At 45.3% G+C, this 19,621-nt stretch overlaps 1 protein-coding gene across 9 annotated transcripts in view; it reads right to left on the reverse strand.

Moving 5' to 3' along the window:
* hydin (HYDIN axonemal central pair apparatus protein) overlaps positions 1-19,621 on the reverse strand; it is a 63,692-nt gene that overhangs the window by 29,922 nt on the left and 14,149 nt on the right. For 8 of the 9 annotated variants that reach the window (XM_076992060.1, XM_076992076.1, XM_076992069.1 and 5 more), the window contains 17 exons: positions 17,178-17,379; positions 16,685-16,868; positions 14,798-14,897; positions 14,416-14,534; positions 13,504-13,727; positions 12,923-12,990; positions 12,518-12,753; positions 11,380-11,480; positions 11,158-11,293; positions 10,792-10,956; positions 10,395-10,547; positions 6,708-6,946; positions 6,297-6,552; positions 5,296-5,439; positions 3,560-3,703; positions 2,505-2,818; positions 174-284 (listed from right to left, as the gene is read on the reverse strand). In XM_076992060.1, coding sequence (XP_076848175.1) covers positions 174-284; positions 2,505-2,818; positions 3,560-3,703; positions 5,296-5,439; positions 6,297-6,552; positions 6,708-6,946; positions 10,395-10,547; positions 10,792-10,956; positions 11,158-11,293; positions 11,380-11,480; positions 12,518-12,753; positions 12,923-12,990; positions 13,504-13,727; positions 14,416-14,534; positions 14,798-14,897; positions 16,685-16,868; positions 17,178-17,379 — 2,896 coding nt within the window. Of the gene's footprint in view, positions 1-173; positions 285-2,504; positions 2,819-3,559; positions 3,704-5,295; positions 5,440-6,296; positions 6,553-6,707; positions 6,947-10,394; positions 10,548-10,791; positions 10,957-11,157; positions 11,294-11,379; positions 11,481-11,982; positions 12,065-12,517; positions 12,754-12,922; positions 12,991-13,503; positions 13,728-14,415; positions 14,535-14,797; positions 14,898-16,684; positions 16,869-17,177; positions 17,380-19,621 lie in introns of those variants that run through there. The other variant, XM_076992084.1, reaches the window with a different exon arrangement.

The raw sequence follows: 19,621 nt of genomic DNA on the forward strand, positions 1-19,621 counted from the left end.
CTAAAAAAAGAAAATTAAAGAGGAAATATGCCAAATATGTCATGACACATGGAAGACATCCTTCCTCATCCTCATCCTTCATCCTTATTTATTCTCATTGTTAGATTAGCAGAGCTACCCTGGGTCTGTGAGCAACGTCAGCTCCCCGCCTTTGACAAACAAGTTTCTCTGACCTGCTCCAGTGCCCCCTGGTGGAAGCCCCCGGCGTCGGCGATGGCTCCTGGCGGGTCTCATATTGCTTCTCCTCCGTAACTTCGTTCGTAATGCTCGTCTCACAGGGAAACCTTCCAGCAGACAGGAGAGCAGGCAATCAGACTGTCCATCAGACATGGATGGTGAAAGTGAGTCAGCTAACTCAGATGAAAAACCCTACCTGTCAGCAAGAAATCCCCCCCAGCCTACCCCAACCCCACCACCACATAGCAAAGAGCGATGTCACTCAATGGAATGGTATAATGGTGCAGGTTTTAATTACTCACAGGCTTTTAATTAGCATGCTGGACAATGCATGCTGAAAGCTCAGAGATATTGATAGGAAAGGTCAGTGATGTTAGGTGGCCAGGCCATTGGGCTGCTCTGCAGAGACCAGGAGGGAGCCATTAATCTTTACTGGTCGGTACGCTAGTCTCATGGAGAGCACTATCGATTCATTCGAAGCAGGACATGGCAGCAGCTGAAGAACAATTAAACACTATAAAAACTCTACTCTTCGAGGCCTGGAACTGCCCACTATTGACAGCTGAGATTTAACATAGCGTGCTGTGTGCTCTTCACTGCTCTTGTGGGCTTTTCAATAGCTGCGTGTATGCGAGTGAGCTGTTCACTCCCTGAATGTAATGCCATTGTTTAGGTCGTTTACACAGTTTTCACCAGTTGCTCTGCAATTAAATACCAAAACCACATTTTGCATCCAAATTAGATGCCTAGTTTCATAGTGACTGAAGAGTGATAATCAAGTTTAGCTTCCACTGAACACGCCTATCAGCAAAGGGAGAGCTGCAGATTGGTTCATTCCATCATAAATCACCAACGGCTTATTCAACCATGATGGTGTACTCAATGTCTTCTCAGAACCGGTGAGAAATATGTCTGTGGCCATGGAAATGTAGTGCACCAGGGTACTGGTCTAGTACTGGTAGCGTGAGAAGACATACAGTATATTTAGTTTCATATGCACTGGAAAGGGTTCAGTAGCCCTGTAATGAGAACTGACTGTAATTAAGCTTGAAGGAAAACTTCAACAAGTAAATAACTGGGAACTGTACCAAAAAAGCCATGAACGTTGGTTTACAATGTTACACGCAGCCAAGTGTGTTCAAGGTCAAATTGAGGGTGCTAGGAAAGGTATCCTGGTGCAATTTTAAATGTCCTGTATGTTTAGCTAAGTTGTTTTTCTTCTTCACGCTCGGGTTTGAGAACACAGGAAAGAACAATCAAGTGAAATGCTTGATGGGAAAAGCAACTGGCTTATGGGAAATGCAACTGACTTTTGGTCCTCTAGGTTTAACAACTAACTGTTGTGCTGACACTCCAGGCCAGCCGCTCCCTCTCAACGGATCAGCACCGTGAGCAGGGCTAGAGGAAAGCTGCCCAGGGTTCTACACAGCAGGAGTGGCAGGTCACTTAAGCAGAGTGGTGCAGGCCACGCCTGTTTAACGGAGGGGGAAAGAACAGCTTGCCTAAATGCCATCTTAATTGGCCACTGCGCTGGCAGCTGCTTCCACACCGTCTGTCCACTTCTCGCTAGAGCATTAAGAACGTACCGGGCCCTGAGCAACTCACAGCAATGTCCACGCTGCAGAAAGTGCCGCACCATGCCGTTAATAACCAACGTGTGAGGGACAGGAGCACTGACACACAAGATACGAGATAACACATTAAAAGCAAAGCCTATTGCTGGCTATAAAATAAGGCATAGCCTAATGAATCTCCTAATAATAAGAGTGGTGTATGCATTTTATGGCGTGGATATCAGTTAACTCCTTTTCTGATGACTGCATCTCTTGGGAGTTAGGGCAACCGCTGCCAGATCTATAAGGTATATGAGTGTAAGGTCAAACAAATGCAATACTTCAGAAATGCTAATGAGCCTAACCGTGGATGAAAACGTACATGGGCCAGTGACCATTAACTCATTTGCATACTGCTGTCTGGCAAGATGTACTAGGTTTCAATCACTATTAGCAGTGGTAGCATTTCTTGGGTGAACTTGTCCTTCAAGTTTTTGTAAAATTAAAAGGAAAGGAAACTTCTAGCAACATGCCCTACTTTAAAATAATGGCTCAAGCATGAAAAAAATGCAAAGCAATATCTCTACCAAGTTCATTAGTGATGTTTAATACTTTTTTTATTATTTTGATTGAAACCATATTGAGGGCAGATTTGAGCTTCATATATCGTATATTGACATCTATTAGAAATGACATTATTAACCATGAATGTATGATATCATAATAGCCTGTTCTTGATCAAACCTACTCTTCAAACGGCTCTAATGCCACTACCTGATGGCGTAGTGCTGCTGGTCCAGCAGGAAGGCCCAGCGGTAGGACACGGGAAGAGGGCTGCAGTTGGTCATGGTGAGCTGTCGCTGGGCCTCGGTGCAGTTCAGCACGCAGCCGAAGTCCACTGTCTTGCTGGAAAAGTGCAGGTTGGGGAAGTGCACCTCCCCTCGCAGGGCCACGCTGTCCCGCTGGGGGTGCCCACTATAGCGGATCTCCAGCGCACCCTCGGCCACGCGGCTCACCGGCTCTGGCCGGAAGGAGGGGTCGAAGCGCACCCACACCTCCGTCTCGGCACCCGTGCCCAGCACCAGACACTAGACACACCAGCGCATGTGAGCAACACTGACTAATGGTTCAGTTACCCTAGAACATGGGTTCTCAATAGAAAGATAGATTAAATGAGATTAAACTGCACATTTATTGACAGTGGCATTCAGGTGATTTATAAATCATCTGCTTATAAAATAGGTCTACACAAGTGAGCTGTGACTGCAGAAAGAAAAAAAAGCTTTAGATAAAACCATAAAATCTTCTCTGTGTGTCTCTGTCAGTGTCCTAAGACCATGAGTATCGATACCATTGTAGTTACCCTGCTCTGACACAAGTGAGGTCACATAATGGAAGAACAGAGGAAGAACACTAAACAGTATAGTGTCCAAGTCTTATAGTATGCTGAGAACCTTACTGTAGTCTAAACCTTACTGGTGTTAGATGTAGCCTCACTGGTTTTAGATGGAGTTTCCTTAATAAATCACTAATAATTGGTTCTACCTGGCAAAATGGATCATCTGAACACAGAAACTTTGAAGTGATATAATTATTTCGGTGCAATTGCTTGTTATATTCATGGGTGCACTGATGAAATACAGTGAAATAGAACGAATTTTAAAACGTATATAGCGACCTATTGTTATGTTGATGTGTCTTTTTTCCCCAGTAAGTTCTAAAGAACATTTAAGCCTAAGGAGCTACTCAGGAGGCAAAAGGCTTTTCAAGTTTATATTCATGGTAACATTAAGAACCCCACAGCCCTCTCAAGGAGTCTTTGAGTGCACCTTTGAGATGGTGAAGAGGTCATCTCCAGTGCATTCACAGAGTCCAAAGGGCTCTGCCACGGTGAGCTCCAGGGAGAGGGCCAGGGTGCAGACACTCTTGAGATGCAGACGCTGGTACTGAGGCCCAGGGGATTCACCTGGAACCTGGAGAACAGAGAGACGGAGAGAGTGCATTGAACTCAACAATCACAAACAATCTGAAGGCAACTGAAGTGCGTACCAAGACCGGGCAAGAAATAAATAGATGTTTATACGGGGCGTCCTTGTACAACATTTTTTTTTGCGGATAATCATGTCATACAACAGGATGCCCCATATATACATATACATGATTTTTCCAATACTTTGCGACCCATGGATGGATGGCTGTAGTAATATTTTACAGACCACTGTCATTTCTGTAAGGTCAGTGCGCATTTCTAAAAATCAAGACGTCAATCTCAATTGCTGAGTTTTTTTTCTCCTTCTTCCTCCTCTTCTCATGTCTTTAATTGCTTTTAGTCCTGCAAGCCCCGAAATGAGCTGCTGTAAATCTAGAAGTACAGGCTGTCAACATGCACACAAATGGGTCCAAATCAGATAAAAGAATGCCACTGTGCCAAATTAGCATTTTAGTTCTGAAGATGAACTGGCAAGGTACCATTAAAGCAGCTGTCAGAAGATAATGGAGATCTATGAAAATCAGTATGGCAAAAGCCCAGATTGAGGAAAGAACAGTTTGTGTGCACATGTGTGCGTGTTCCTGTGTGTGTGCGCATGTGTGTGTGTGTGTGTGTGTGTGTGTGTGTGTGTGTGTGTGTGTGTGTGTGTGTGTGTGTGTGTGTGTGTGTGTGTGTGTGTGTGTGTGTAAGAGAGAGATAATAAAAGTGATCTAGTGCAGACAGAAAATCAGTTTCATTAAGATGATGGTTCTCCCTGCGCTGGAAGTGCTTATTCTTCAGCTTTGTTGGGACGCAGGAGGAGCAGAGACGTACGGCGTGTACTACGAGCACTGGTGCTGCAGCACACTTCAAGACTGCTGTCCTAAAACATATCATTATTTCACCAAACGAGCTGCAGCTTCTGCACAGCAAGTTTGATCCACTAATTTAACCTGAAAGTGAAAGGAAGAAAACTCTTTCATCTAGACAAAATAATGATGCCATTCTACAGTGCCAGTATTTGGATCTGGCATCTGTTTCCAGTTTATTAGACAATAATTCTGCCCTGTGAATGAAGCCTTGTGAATGAATCTTTCAACAGTGAACTGACTGATATATCTATCGTCTGATACCTAAACATTTTTTGCAGGAGCTTTGTAGACGAGAACTGGGCAGGATGCACTACATCCGGTAATGGGCACCGTTTGTTTGGAGAATCAAAGAAGTAAACAAGCCAGTGTGGAGAAAATGTCTTTGTGAGAGAAGAGATAATTGCCACCCTCCCAGCACATGGAACAGCCCGACACCTCCCGGGTGTATGAAGCAGCCCTACCAACATTCACATGAACATTTGATGAACAAAATCTTTCATCGCTGATCTGTGGCACAATTCTCTCGACACATGACAGAAATGACATCCGATGTAGAAGCTCCTGCATAATACCAAGTTCTGCTGCAAATTGTGCACTGATGACATTATGAAATACCAATGTAAAATAAGTAGCTAAACCTTATGTTGTGCTGGAGGACAAAGTTGTCAAGGAATTCAGTCGGAAAAGATGAACACGTGTACAGATAGAGGCAACACATACACACCTTTTCCACATAGAAGTTGAGCTGCTGGGACGATATGTCCAAGACTGGGGCGATGAACTGGCATGTGACATCCACCGTCATTATGCGATCCTTCCCTCTCTGGTGACCCACAATGGCATGGCATACTAGCTTCTCTCTTACTACCTACACACAAACACACACATACACAAACACACACACACACACACACACAAACACACAAACACACACACCCACACACCTTTCATATTCCCAGCCTCAAGTCAGATATGCCCCTTTTTCATAGTCTCATCTCTTATCTTAAAACGATCTTTAAGCAGGCTTGACAGCACTGCTCTGAAATGCAGCGATGCTGTGTCAGCCATGAGCTCTAGTGTGCTGAAGCACTCCCAGGCCCACGCTGCTCCGAGCAGTGAAGTCGTGGCGTAGGCTGGTGCGGCCGGAGCTTATCTCCGCTCCTCACCTCCCCTCCACTCCCGCGCCCCAGGTAATCAATGGGGGTTCAGGGCAGCGATGCCCCCAGAGAGGTTTATACGTTGCTCGGCATGGCTCCAGTAAGGAAAGATTAAGGGGGGATTCAAGCCTTTATCTGTGTGCTGTTCAACCTTCAGCTGCCTGTACTGCTGTGTGCAGCAGAGAAGTGCAGCACTTGCTCTGTGCGGCTTGGAACAGTTAAGATTATGATCCATTATTTTCCATAATGTGAATGTGATATGCATGCACACCGTCAGCTTGATAAACAAAGTGTATGTTCCTAAAGCTCCTAAAGCATTCTGTACGCAAGCCTGCAATTAAATAGTATACTGAAGTGTAATAAAAGCAGGTGGCGCCGAGGTGTCAGTTTTTTTAATTAATACAGAAGCCCCAGTGAAGGATCTTCAACTAATTAATACATACTTACTCGAAAGCCACTATTGCTGCAATGTTATACCCAGCCAGTAAGTTACCACCATGTAGACATATTAAGTACAATTCAGTTATATGGCATGTTACATTAGCAAAATAAGAGATTTTAGCTCCACCTTGGGTACATCACACGAGCCCTCGAGGAGCATGTGGGCTGACTGCCCAGGTGCGAGCTCCAGCCGCATAGGCGTCAGCAGGAAGACGGGGGCATCCAGAGGTGGGGACACCAGCAGGCTCTTGCCTTCCTTGGAGGGTCTGGCTGGTAGCTGGCCCCTGCGACGGAACTGGGGAAACCCCTCCGTAGTCCAGTAAAGCTGATGCAGGCGCCGGCCCCTGTTGCTTATTCTGAAGTGGTACCGGCAGGGCCCTGAGCTGCGGGGCAAACATGAGGAGGCGTGTCCTTTCGGAGCTTAAAACACCTGGATTGGCTGACTTTTAGAAAGGATTGAGACTATGTGCATCGATCTCTCTGCAACTCACAAAGCAATCAATTTCCACACAAACTCAAGTTGCATTTTGCCGTGTACCTAAAGTGGGTCCCGAGGTCAAGGCTGGGGGCGAACGGCCGATCGGTAACAATGGTGGTGCCCTTTCCAGTGGCGGTCACAGCGACGGTGTGGGTGGGGCTGCCCTGGATGGCCAGGTGTAGTGTGTCCTGGACATGCAGTGTGTCGTCCAGGTGGGCCACCAGGCACAGCTCCAGCTGCCCGTGCGGGGGCACCTCTCCTTCTGTAGGCACCACACGCCACTGAGACCTGCTCCGAGCCTGCCAGCAAACCAACAAACACCTTCTAACACCTTCTGGCATTCTACTACAGCACTGCTCAGTCCCACTCAGCACATGCAACTTATATAAAAAAGATGCATGCAAGGAATGGGCTATCACAAAAAAGCATTTCAATTCTGTTGTAATTTATTTCATTTCCAACTGCATTGGCTTACTTTCCAAACATAAACGAATGAATGTTGTTCGTAATGGATGCAAACATATGTTTTCACTGTAAAGCCATCACTCATATCATGTGCAGACTGTGACAATTTCTTCAACATTTCCCTTCAACACACTCCCAAAGCAAAAGCCACACACGAAGCAAATCTCTGCCTTGTAGTTTAATGAGGGCCATCTACTTAATGAGCAGCCATGAAGCACTGTGTTTGTGTGTGCGCGCGTGTGTGTGTGTGCAAATCTGTGGATCCGTGTGCATGCTTTCAGCTCCAACAGTGGGGAGGATGAGGGGAGGGAGGTGGAGTCGGAAAGGTGGGGAAGTGCAGGCTGAGAGATCTACACTCATCTATCAGACTCAGGAGAATGTAGCAGGGCTAATAGAGACAATAAGCATTGTGCTCATGTTTTATCAGCAGTGGGAAGCCAGCCTGGCACCGACGCAGAAATATTCACACAGAGGACAACCTCATGAGCTAAATCTTTCCCTTTCTCAAAAAGCCAAAGCCTTTCTTCTTTAATAAGAAGCTCGGCTAGATTGCCAAGCGAGGAAACCCCTGCAGCTTTCACTCATCATTGTCTCTCTAAGCATGGGTGTACGGCATCGTCCTGACTCTCTCCAACTCCTCTCACGGGCAGCTTCAACTATTCGCTGAACAGCAGATTAAAATCGGTCCCCATAATGCACCACGCTGATTGATGTCTTTAGAATGAAGTTTTAATTGGGCTTTTCCGACCACGGGAAGAGAGCGGGATGCGAGCGGGGTTCTCTGATTAATGGCGTATGATTTATCTTCTTCGGCAGGGCTTGCTCTGTTTTTTGGGGACAGTACGTTGTGTTCCCACCTGCACCACTCCCACAGCTCACGCGAGCGTGGCTCTGAAGGAAGCGCCTCACGCCAGGCCGGACACAGCGCACAAGCTCCCCCGCGTCTCAGGCACATGGCACCATACAGACACATGGCGTGGATGAAAACCTGAAGCCACAACCTTTCCTTCGCGAACTCCCCAGGACTGACATTAGCTGTGCACTGTGGTGGCACATGTGTGTGTGTGTGTGTGTGTGTGTGTGTGTGTGTGTGTGTGTGTGTGTGTGTGTGTGTGTGTGTGTGTGTGTGTGTGTGTGTGTGAAGCAGGCCAAGCCGTCCAGTGACTAGAACCTGGTCCATGGTACAGTGGGGTGGAACCACAAAGACGGCCTCGGATTCCAGCATCCGTGTTCTTGCCATCTCGTGCTCACCATCACCACAACTTCCACAAGAGAGTTTGCCAAACTGAGTATACACACTATGAATCACTTCCACTTCCAGGCCAAGCCTTATTTGAAGGTATTTGAAGGAGATATACAGTATAATATAGAAGGATGTGTGTAGGAATAAATATGCAATATGACATTATTCTATTTTAGTGATCATAGTAAACTAAAAAAAAGTCACAAACAGAATTTAAGATTTATTTGGCTAAATCAAACTCCATACTATAGATTATGTCACTTGTACTGTTAATTTACGTAAAAGAAAAACTTTACATCATAGGATGTAAAAATCCTGCCTTTTACATACCTGTAAAAGGCAGGATTATATAACATTAACAATTATATCATTACATCATTGATTATATAGCAATATTTATGTTAAATTAATACCCCAAAATGATTGACTATCTATAAATGAGCTGTTTGGCAACAACACTCGCAATTCTCTTAAATCTGCCAGCTCAGCCAGCTTCCCACAATCTGCCCTCAAAGCAGCTACTCAACTCATTATCCATGATCACACAGGCAGCAGGCCCCTGCCAAAGCAGAGGGCAATCCGAGGACGTTGACGCACACAAGCAGCGCTTGCGTCCTGGTCTCCTGTCTAACACCACCCACACCCTGTCCTAAAGAATGTTCCTACAGAAAGTTATTCAATTTAGCTTTTAATTTATGGCCAAAACTCTGCAAAAAATAAAGGTCCTGTACCCTGCACCAACAGCTGCAGACACTGCCCTTGGACTGCAGAAAACTGCAGGCCCACTATTCCCTGCAACGAAGTTGGCACTCATTGAAGAAGAAAGCAAGGCTATTATTTTAGGGAGTCATCTTAGGAGTCATAGAGCATTCTCTCAGTCTTCATTTGAACAGAGAAAGAGAGAGATGGTCGATGGGGGCCTGGATCGGGAATAGGGCAGCTTCCCCTTGAGAGACCAATCTAAGTGAAGAACAAGCGGGCTGAAATTTCAATAATCAGATCAGGCTTGCATTAGCAAGGTTTAACACCATTGATTGCTTTGAACTTCATCACAGTGGAGAGGTTTAAAATGGAACCAAATGCCAGTCTCTGGAGTAAACAGCCCCCTTTCCAAACACCTTATACTGCTGCAGCGTGAAAGATCCCCATAACAGATGGACACATATACATAAAGAGCAAATTAATCTGCTTTTATAAAATTCTGCATTCATCTGGCACCCCACGCAGCCTCATCCTGGCTGAAAGACCATGCTACTGAGTGCCTGTAATGTAATTCAAGAAAACTCACCATCGATTGAAGCTGAAAAATGCTTTGTAAACCCTCTTGGCCTATCAACACCCATGTCCTCAACTTAGAGGAGAAGAAAGGGTCAGAGTACTGTTTGTTCAGAGGTGCAAATGTAAAGATGAATGTCAGTCCATGACCAAGGCCACTAATATATTACTATTCACTAAGGCCTGTTATGTGTATAGTGCAGAAAGAGCGTAAAGCCCTTCTGAAAGACCTCTGAAAAGGGGAAAATGGAGATGAGCGGAAATTAGGTCACTTTAAGATATGTGACTATGGGAATTAAACTGACTTTAATTTTTGAGCAACATTCACAGGCATTAGGGAGCAGACCAGAAGATGAGACTAAGCCTTCCACAATAACACCAAATGACACTATTTTTCCCACGTAGTTATGCAGATAAACAGACAACAAAGCAACAAATAAAGACGACCATTAAGATACTTTGGCCTGATAATGCCTACACATGGCATGATGGAGCAAACAATGAAGTCCAATGAAATCTACAATTCCTGCTAACAGGATCAGACTGGCAGCCAATTAACTACAAAGCCAACAAACCATTCAGCCAATTAGGGAATTAATTATACACTCAATTAGACTGGGAATTAATTAAGAGCGCAGTGTAATGAGCAGAGGGAAATCGGGTGTGGTTACAGCTAGCATGCGTGCTGTACTTAAAGCTAAAGAGTATAGGTGCACATATTACTCTGTTATGTTCTGAGTCTAACCACAGGAGACTGGACCCACCGTGTGAGTCTCGAAGCAGGCCGGAATGGGGGAGTTGTTGAACAGCTGCAGCGTCCTCGGGATGTCGCTAAGCACTGGGATAGTGCCAAAGTGCAGCTCGGTGGCTGACAAGGAGGTGGAAGGACCCTGGCCTGTGCAGGACAGGTGCAGTTCCTGCGGGACACAGAGAGACTGGAGGAGCGAGGAGTCCCTGATACAAACATCATGATAACTTCTCTCCTTCATCATGACATGTAATGGCAGAGGATGTGAAGTGGCCTAGAATAAAATCTTGAGCACAAAATTTTGCATTTAAACAGGAAAAATGTTTAAATGTATATAAATGTTTAAGTACTGATTCCCTGTCTGTTTAAAACAGTCAAATGTATCTCTGCCTGTGTCACACACAGGTGCTCACCAGTGGAGGACGCTGATGGCCCAGAATGGCGATACGAGCTGTGAGGTGCTGTGGGCCGACTGTCTTGGCCTGGAGAACCAGAGGGATCTGCTCTGCACTACACGGCTTGATCACACCTCTGGGATGAGGGCTGGAGTACAGCAGAGATGGATTCTCCTCATAATCCTACACACCAGACACACACATACCCTTACATCAATATGGACCATAAATCTCAGTGGGACAGACATTACTGAAAGTAAGGCATCTGTTTGACTGCACATTGGTGAGGAATATGTTTAGCCTTAAACTCTGAATCCGGTCATTAAAATTTCTTTAAGGGTTATTGAGTCTTTAATACATATAATGGATTCTCATGAATTTTACCTGGTCTAGAAGGCCATAGCATGCAGGGAGATCTGTGTGGTTGCTCAGCCTGATGGATTGCTGATAGGGGTATCCCAGAAAGCAGTGCTGGAACTGAAGCTCAGAGCTCTCCAGGTGTACCTCAGGAACAACACATCTACAAAGACACCAGAAAAGGCATAAACATCATGTACACAGTGGGGATTCAGGCAGGCTCTCTGCCAGCTGCTGTGGAAACCCTACCTGGCCTTGATTGGAAGCGCCAAGACCTCCTCCCCCACTCCATGTACATCTACCACAAGAGCAAGACTGTACTGCTGCACAGTGTTGGAGCACAGGGTTACCTGCAAAGGTCACACACACACACACGCAGACAGACATACACACACACATATTATACATTGAACATTACTCCTATAACTATCAGCATCATCCCAAGGAAACTTTCAAAAGTACTTTTTAAACATTATTAAAGCTAATAGCTTTGTATAGATACCTTAATATGGAAAATTTACGTTACATATACAGTAAGGCTGGCTGTGTATAATGGTTCTTATGTCCATTTATGCTGACAGCGTAGCTGCTCTCCTCTGGGACATTTATTGCACTAACCACAGTGCAAGAATGACCAAAGACACCCGGCATGGTGTTCAAAGGTTGGGCACACTACAAGTGCAGAGCTCCTTAGCTGTTGCTTTCTGTTCTGGGCTGTACTGGCTGCCAAGAGCCGACGCCAAGGCCCTACGGCCCCTTCAGGAGCCGCTGGCAAGGGCCTCCGCATCAGCAGACCTCATTTGAACTCGCACAAGAGGCCTGTCATGAGCGAGACCACCACGCCCTGCATACCTTCATGAGAAACTCGGAGAGAGGCCCGCAGACAGAAGGACAGATCCAGCTGATTACTCCTTTCAAGAGTATGACTGCCAGCCGTGATGGGTGAGGAGCTCTGGCAGACAGGTACTTGCAGAACCGGATAGCCAGCAACGGAAAGTGAGATAATCGAAATGTGACAAGGCTCAGGCCGCGTGGTCAGCTCTCTCTGAGATCCCTTCATTCGTCTGTGTTTTCATTTCCTCTATTAAAGAGGCATTTTAAAGCATCTGAGCTGTCTTAAGCTGATTAGGGATTAAAAGATTAAAAGTCTGTCCTGCACTGAGGGGAATTCAAATTTTGAGCCACACTGTCATGGAATTTCCCAAACAAAAGACTACTTTTTTCTCTTTTTTTTTTGGAGTGCATTGTTGTTGTAAAAGGGCAAGCAAGACAGTCTAGTCCAGTGAGGTTAAACTTTGCATAGTGAAATCAATTCAAATCTGTTTTGAATATGTGATGGGAGAATAAAGTGAAGGGTGGGGAAGATGTATAAAACAAAGAGCCCTGCCTTGACGTCCATTTGGCTCTGAGCCCGGAGGCTTCCTGAAGTGGGTGTCACTCTGAATTCTCGCGGCCTCTCCGATACCCTCTCCACCGTTGTCCACTCATTCCTGTCCAGTTGGGAGATCTGCTCTGTGGTGGTTATACTGTCCGCCCCCATCCCGTCCCCAGGGATCCGCAGATCAAAGCTCATGGATACCAGTGAGGTATTGCTAAGACAGCAGGTTAGTGTGAAAGGGAAGCCTGTGGGGTCAATGCAGAGAGAGAGAGCAAACAGAAACGAGGGAGAAAAGAATCAAGAAAACTATGAAATTGGCAGAAAACAGGACATGGCAGGTCTACTGGGGTTACTGGTGAATGGAAAGGCATTGATCATTATGATTAATGAAGTGCAAAAGACAAATTTGTTTACCGAAGGACACCTCGCCGAAGTTGAGCTCCGGCACGCTGAAATGAAACGTCGGGCCCATTACACACCCCCTGCCACAGAGAAAGGGACAGAGCTTCCCATTAAAACACAGCCCAGGGATATGGGAAGGTCACTGGACATGCAGCATGAAACAAGTAATTAAATGAAAGTATCAAGGACCTGCTGAGGAATAAAGCAATTGAGAGACCTAGAAGGAAGACAGAGAAGTTAGGAGGGAAAGAAGAACAGAATCGATCCGTTTCGTAGGTGACAACAGAGAGAAGTGCTCTGTAGTCTTTACTTTTGGCTGTTTTCAGTACTAATCCATCTCATGTAGGAAGAGGTGCCAAAACCTCACACTCATTAGATTCAGGTGCAACACTTACGGATTCATTCAATCTGCATAGCGAATGGCAGAAAATTAGGCAAAGAAATGGAGGACTGTAGGGGCAGCCAAGGCAATGATAAATAGGTCCATGAAACATCCATAATGGCAAAAACAACTGCAGCACCTTGAGATACAGAGGGCATAAGAAAACAAGCATGCATTAAGCAAAGCAGTTCGCTGGAGGTGAAACAGTTACCTGAAGGTGAGCCCAAGAGGCTGGGGGTTCCCCTCCACAGTGAAGTGAAGCTCCTCAGAGAAGGTGCCCAGGGTGTGGGAGGAGAAGTGGACCTCTAGGGCATGGCAGGCCCCAGGCGGCACCATGCCTTCAGCAGGACTAAAGGAAAAGCACATGCCCATAGCTGTACTGGGAGGCACCAGCCTGTATGAAGCATCTATAAGCCCTTTGTTGCTCATGAGCACCTGGGATATAGGTAAGAGCAGACAGACACAAAGAATCAGTGCCACACTTGGTCCAGTAGATTAGCATTGATTGGCTGTGTGAATCTCGGTATATTCTGTGATGTGTTGCTGACTGGCCCTATATGTGGATGGATATGCAGATCAGTTACAGCCCATCCAGACTAATCCTACACATACTGAGCTCTCAGGCCAAATCAAATTCACTTGGTCCAAGGCTTCCTTTACAATTATATTAAAACAATGTCAAATACCCTGATCTGGGAAAGACAAAGAGTTTAAATAATTCAACTCCAAAAGGTTTTTGACCTGTGCCAAGAGTCTGTCCTGACCGAGACCATAATTGAAGTAGGTTTTTTTATTATTAATCAGCTGTCGAATTCATGCTAAACTAATGCGTACATCATTGCCAACAGGTTGAGTCAGTTTGACCGGAGTTTCAGCTTTTAATAATGTACTGGTAAAAGTCAGGGTTCTTCTATTGCTGTACCAGTGTCCTCTCATGCTTGGCTGTGTGCCAGTCACCAGGAGGTGGCCTGGGTGCTAAGAGACCTGGTTTATTATAGGCCAGGGTGACAGACAGGAGGCCCTTTTGACAGATAGTGACATTTGCTAAGAACCGAGTGAAATGGTATCTTTAATTATTATAGTTCAACATTAAGATTGGGTTTCATTATCTCATATGAATTACTTCATAGCTGTGTTTGGACCCAACAAACACGTTTCCAACATCCAGCAGATGAAAGTTGAGCTGCAGCCTGGGCCCTATGCCTTCTGCCTTTATACGCAGTGGAAGCCGTGCCTCTCTGCCTGCAGGAGAGAGAGTCAAGCGCAGGACGGGTTCAGCACCAGACTGATGAGAAAGGCCATCTTTATTAACACCAATATTAGCTTGACACAAATAAATTCAAACGTGCACTCCTGTAATTCTTTAATACACCCATGCATATCAGCTAATCAGTCAATACATACAGAGAAGACATTTTGTCCGAAGTTATTTCATTGCTGAAAAGCTTGTCATTTTGGTAATTAACAAAAACAAATCACTACACAGTCGTTAGGTCGTTCGGTACCTGTGACATCACAGTACAGAGTGAGCTGATAGAGTCTGGCTTCCTGGGGTTTGAAGATGATGTTGATTTCGGCTGTCCGGCTCGGCCAGATATCACCTTCCTGTAAACAATACAGACCCTGTCAAGTGGATCACAGTCGTTTTCAGCCTCACTCCATCAGAAAGAGACAGAAAGTGCAGCCCAGATATCACAGCTGCTTCTTCAGTTTATTGGATTTGTTGGTGCCATGTAAACACAAAGGTATTAATAAATGTACAAGTGAAGAAAAATGTACCGTGACAGATTTTCACAATACAAAAGAGCATAGAATATTACTGGCATATTATTTTCAGTTATAATTATGTCACCTAAAGGCAGTTTCCTATACAGAGACTTCAAATACATACACCCAGTGTTTGGTGATTGTTGAGAGTTTAGGTCATCAGTCACTGAATGACAATGTGTAAAGAACACACCAGTGTAGGAAATTATAAGTATTCATAATTTATAACACAAAGCAGCTGACTTATTCACACGCGCACGTTCTGTGAGCGAGTGCGCACACACACACACACACACACACACACACACAGAACGTTAACTGGTCAGCAAGCCAATAATAAAAAGGTCCACAGTAGTCCAGTAGCTCACTGTCAGCCATGACATTGCAGAGATCAAACAGAGCAGGAGCTTTGCAGCTTTCCCAGCAGGCAGAGGGGAGTGGTTTTCGAACCCGAATAGAAGCCATATTGGTATGCCATTAATTTTCATTGTGCCACTTTCACTTTCCCTCGCTGAAAAAATGCCTGTCAAAGTGGTGCTCAAGTCAACCCGACCTCCCCACCCCCAGCCTCCAGCGCCCGTGGGTGTGTGGAGCTTGCCACAGAGGTTCACCGGACATGAGTGTTTCAAACAGAGTGATAGGACTGGATGAGAGAGTGGCTGGATCTCTGGAGGGTCTCTCTCTCTACCCATCAGTCACAGTGGCAGGTGAGACAAGGTTAAGAGTCTGATCCAAGGCTGTGACTCAGCGCTTTGGAGCTCGCCTGGGAGCACGAGACAAAGCTTTGTCTCAGCAGCAGCGGTAGGAACAAGCGCTGAGAGTCTGGAGTGAAGTGGAGCAGAAGTGTGGCTGATACAGCGTCCAGGGTGTTACGGGCATGAAAGAGCCGGGGGAACACATGGCTCAAGCACGGGGCTGGTATCCTCTGGAGAAACCGCCAGATCTGTCTCCCTCACCCACCACACAGGAGGAGTGGGAGAATGAGAACACAGGCAAGGGCTAACACTGCTGCACACAAAAGTCAAACTTTATACTGCACACACATGCACACACGCTATTCTAGTCAGAGAATAGGATAGGATTTCTGTTATGGAAATTTCCCCATTCATAATTATTTACACCATTCAGTACCGATGCACATACATCCACAGCCTCTCATCTCATTAGCCAAAGCTTCCAAGTCACGTAAACTTTTGTACATTTTGTGTTGCGCTGTGTAATACTGTGTGTTTGCTTTACACCATATGTTAGGGCATATGTTGTACCATACATGGACATGCTGGGATCCAGATTTAATTGGATACTGGGTATTACTGTTTGGGTATTTCTGAAGATGACAATCATGACAGCACAGCAATCTTCCTGAACATTTTTCTTGCAGAGGATCTGATTTTATACATTAAATAATGGTGCAATAGTGGTGGAGTTTGACATTGCATGATAACACTTGTCTGCTCACCTTGAAGAAAACAACCCATACAACAGTGTAAAACTCCTAGGATAAACATGTGTGTGTGTGTGTGTGTGTGTGTGTGTGTGTGCGTGTGTGTGTGTGTGTGTGTGTGTGTGTGTGTGTGTGTGTGTGTGTGTGTGTGTGTGTGTGTGTGTGAGGGGGAGAGAGAGACCTGAGGCTCTAGAGTGATGTGCTGGTCACTGAAAACCAGCTGCTCCTGACGGAGCTGTCTACGCCGGTGCTGGAAGGTGCGTGAGAGCAGGGAGAGGCGGTCACGCATAGTGGGGTCTGCTCCACACTCGATCAGAAACTGCTCCATCTCATCCTCCTCCTCCTGCTCTAGCTCCATACAGAACCTGGGGAGGCGGGACAGAGTGAATGGCAGATTCATCAGTATTTCCTTCGTATAAACGCAACAAGATGACAGGGTCACACTTACGTCTACAGGGAAAGACAGAGAGAGCGAGAGGTGGGGGTGTGAGTCAAACTGTAACTTGACATTAATTAATTAGTTAATTAAGTTGACATATTGTCAATTGGGATTTGCACCCCAATCGAAATTAGTCCTCCACATTAACACAAACTGCAGCATGCAGAGGTGCAGAGATACAGCTCTGGAAATCGAAGGTCTAAAGCTATCCCTGCTTTAGCCAAACGAATCAGACCTTAGCTTGTGCTGGTCCTCTTCTTCCTGGGTGGCAAATCTCTTCCACTGGTAATGCACTATGGAGTCGCTCCTGTTCAAGATGGCCACTGTGCGCTCACTGGCCATGGTGATGAATGTCTTTTCAAGGAGCACAGAGTTCCTGTCCAGCCTTACATTAACGTCACTGGATGCTCCATACAGACTGATGTAGACATCCTCACCTGAGACAGGAGACAACTTGATCACACAGTCCACAATCCACAGCTCTTGGTTTTTCCACACTAAACACAACAAACAGACAAAGCAAATATATTGGGGCCTATGGAGCTTTAACCCCATTTTACAGCAGAACCAGCTCTACGGCAGGTGTGGCAGTCCCAGCTACTCCGCAACAGCTTACATTTCACTCACTGCAGTAGTTTGCATGTATAGGGTTCTCTGGAGGGACTACAAACCATTCCTACTGTGACAAATGGAAACAGGGGTGTTACAGCACCCTACTCTTGTGGGAACAATAATAAAATCTAAAACATCTATAACAAAAAATCTATAACCCTAGCTTCTAATTTGTTGTTTACATTCCCTTGTCAAGGATTCTATTAATGCTGCTGAGTAAAAATATAGTCTATGCTAGCTATCTTCTGTTATGATTATGGGTCTAGATCGCATGTCTGGTTTGCCATGTGAGGTGAGCAGGAAACTAGATCTAAGGCATATTGTCCTCGTCCTGCCAACATTAGCAATACGGATTACGCGTCGCATGCGTCTGGTGTAAATGCTGACAAACCTGTATTAACAAACCTGTAGTAGCGTACAGCTCACTACGTGCTGCGGCGCGGCAAGTGCAACAATCGATGCATCCGCTGTAAAATGGGCTTTAGATCGCATGATTAGGATTAAGAAGTTGAATTTGTATTCATTAGACTTTGTTTATGCAAAGCCTACATTTGCATAAAATGTATTATGAAGTCTGAACTGATATATAACAAAAGGATGGAACTCTGAACAAATCAGGGGTGTAAGATTTTTAGTGGCACTGCCGAACCGCTCTCAGTTTGGCACTTCGATATACGTTTAAGCAAATGAGCTGTCCAGGGGCGTGCGGTCACATGATCCACAGCTGCCACTGACAACACGGAAGGCGGAATTCAAAACGAGGGCCGATGTCCGCAGCAGTGTATGTAAATGATACCTGCATTTTGGATACATTCAAAGCAGCAGCCGTATGCTTGGGCAGATATAATGACCTTAGCAACAATAATCGCAACTGAAAATGCAGACATGCCCCCTGCAAACGTGAAACGGTGCGTTCAAACAGAAATGCAGGGCAGGTGTAATTTTCCCTTTGCGATGATATACAACAGACAAAAACACATTTATCTGAGGGAGGTAAAAAAAAAAGTTTAGCTCTTTCTTGAGGTCCCAAACAAGAGGTAATCTATGCATGGTGTGATTCATTTTTCACATGTTCCAAGGCCAGATGAACTCAATCCATCAACAGAAGCCAAGAGTGCATCACTGCCAGCTCTCAGTCCACACACACACACACACACAATCAGAGAAAGAGAGAGATATAGAAAGTGACTGTATGTGTGTGTGTGTGTGTGTGTGTGTGTGTGTGTGTGTGTGTGTGTGTGTGTGTGTGGCAGTAGGGACAGAGACCCAATTCCTCTGACAACCCTCCCAGATTCAGGAAAACAAATTTACATCCCACCCACAAGTAATAACATCGCCATTCAAATGACATGACAGATGAATATGGAGATGGGTTATAGATTGATTGTTGATGGCTAGAAAACAGGATCGTCAGCCAGTTCGCACACGCATGACATGATTTTAAAAAATAAAGTTGTATCAATAACTTTTCACGAATCAGTGGATTCTTCATGTAACATCGAGTTTACGCTGCATTACATGGACAAATGATGCCGGAACATCATGGATGGCCAGAGTTCTTGCCTGAAGGGATGTTTTTATGCTGGGAAAACCACTGCACCCTGCAGGATAAATTGCCAGTGCATCTCGTTTGCTGTTTTGTGCATGACTGCATGCGCTTCCTGTTAGCACATTGCATAAGACATGGACATGTCATGTTCACACACGTACCTTATTGCATGTACTGTGCAGGGAATACATTTATTTTTCTCAACACCTACATCTCTCCCCTGACTTTATTCTACAGAGGCACCCACACAAACAAGGAGGTCACCAGAGACTTGGGAGATGGTCTTTTGACCCTCTCTGGGGATGGTGTGGTCTCACGTGCAACGCAACCCTAACACCACCGAATAAAGAAAAATAAAACTGCCTATTCACATGTACACAGAGATTGCACTGCAGTTTCTTTCAAAGAGTGAATACACTGAAAGCTGAAATTCATCAGGAAAATAAATTCCTCAATGATCTTTTTTGTACTTCTTTTGTGTGGAGTCCAATGTTTGAAACAAACAAACTGCTTCCTTG

This window comes from Brachyhypopomus gauderio, chromosome 2, assembly GCF_052324685.1.
Source record: "Brachyhypopomus gauderio isolate BG-103 chromosome 2, BGAUD_0.2, whole genome shotgun sequence".
Lineage (NCBI taxonomy): Eukaryota > Metazoa > Chordata > Actinopteri > Gymnotiformes > Hypopomidae > Brachyhypopomus > Brachyhypopomus gauderio.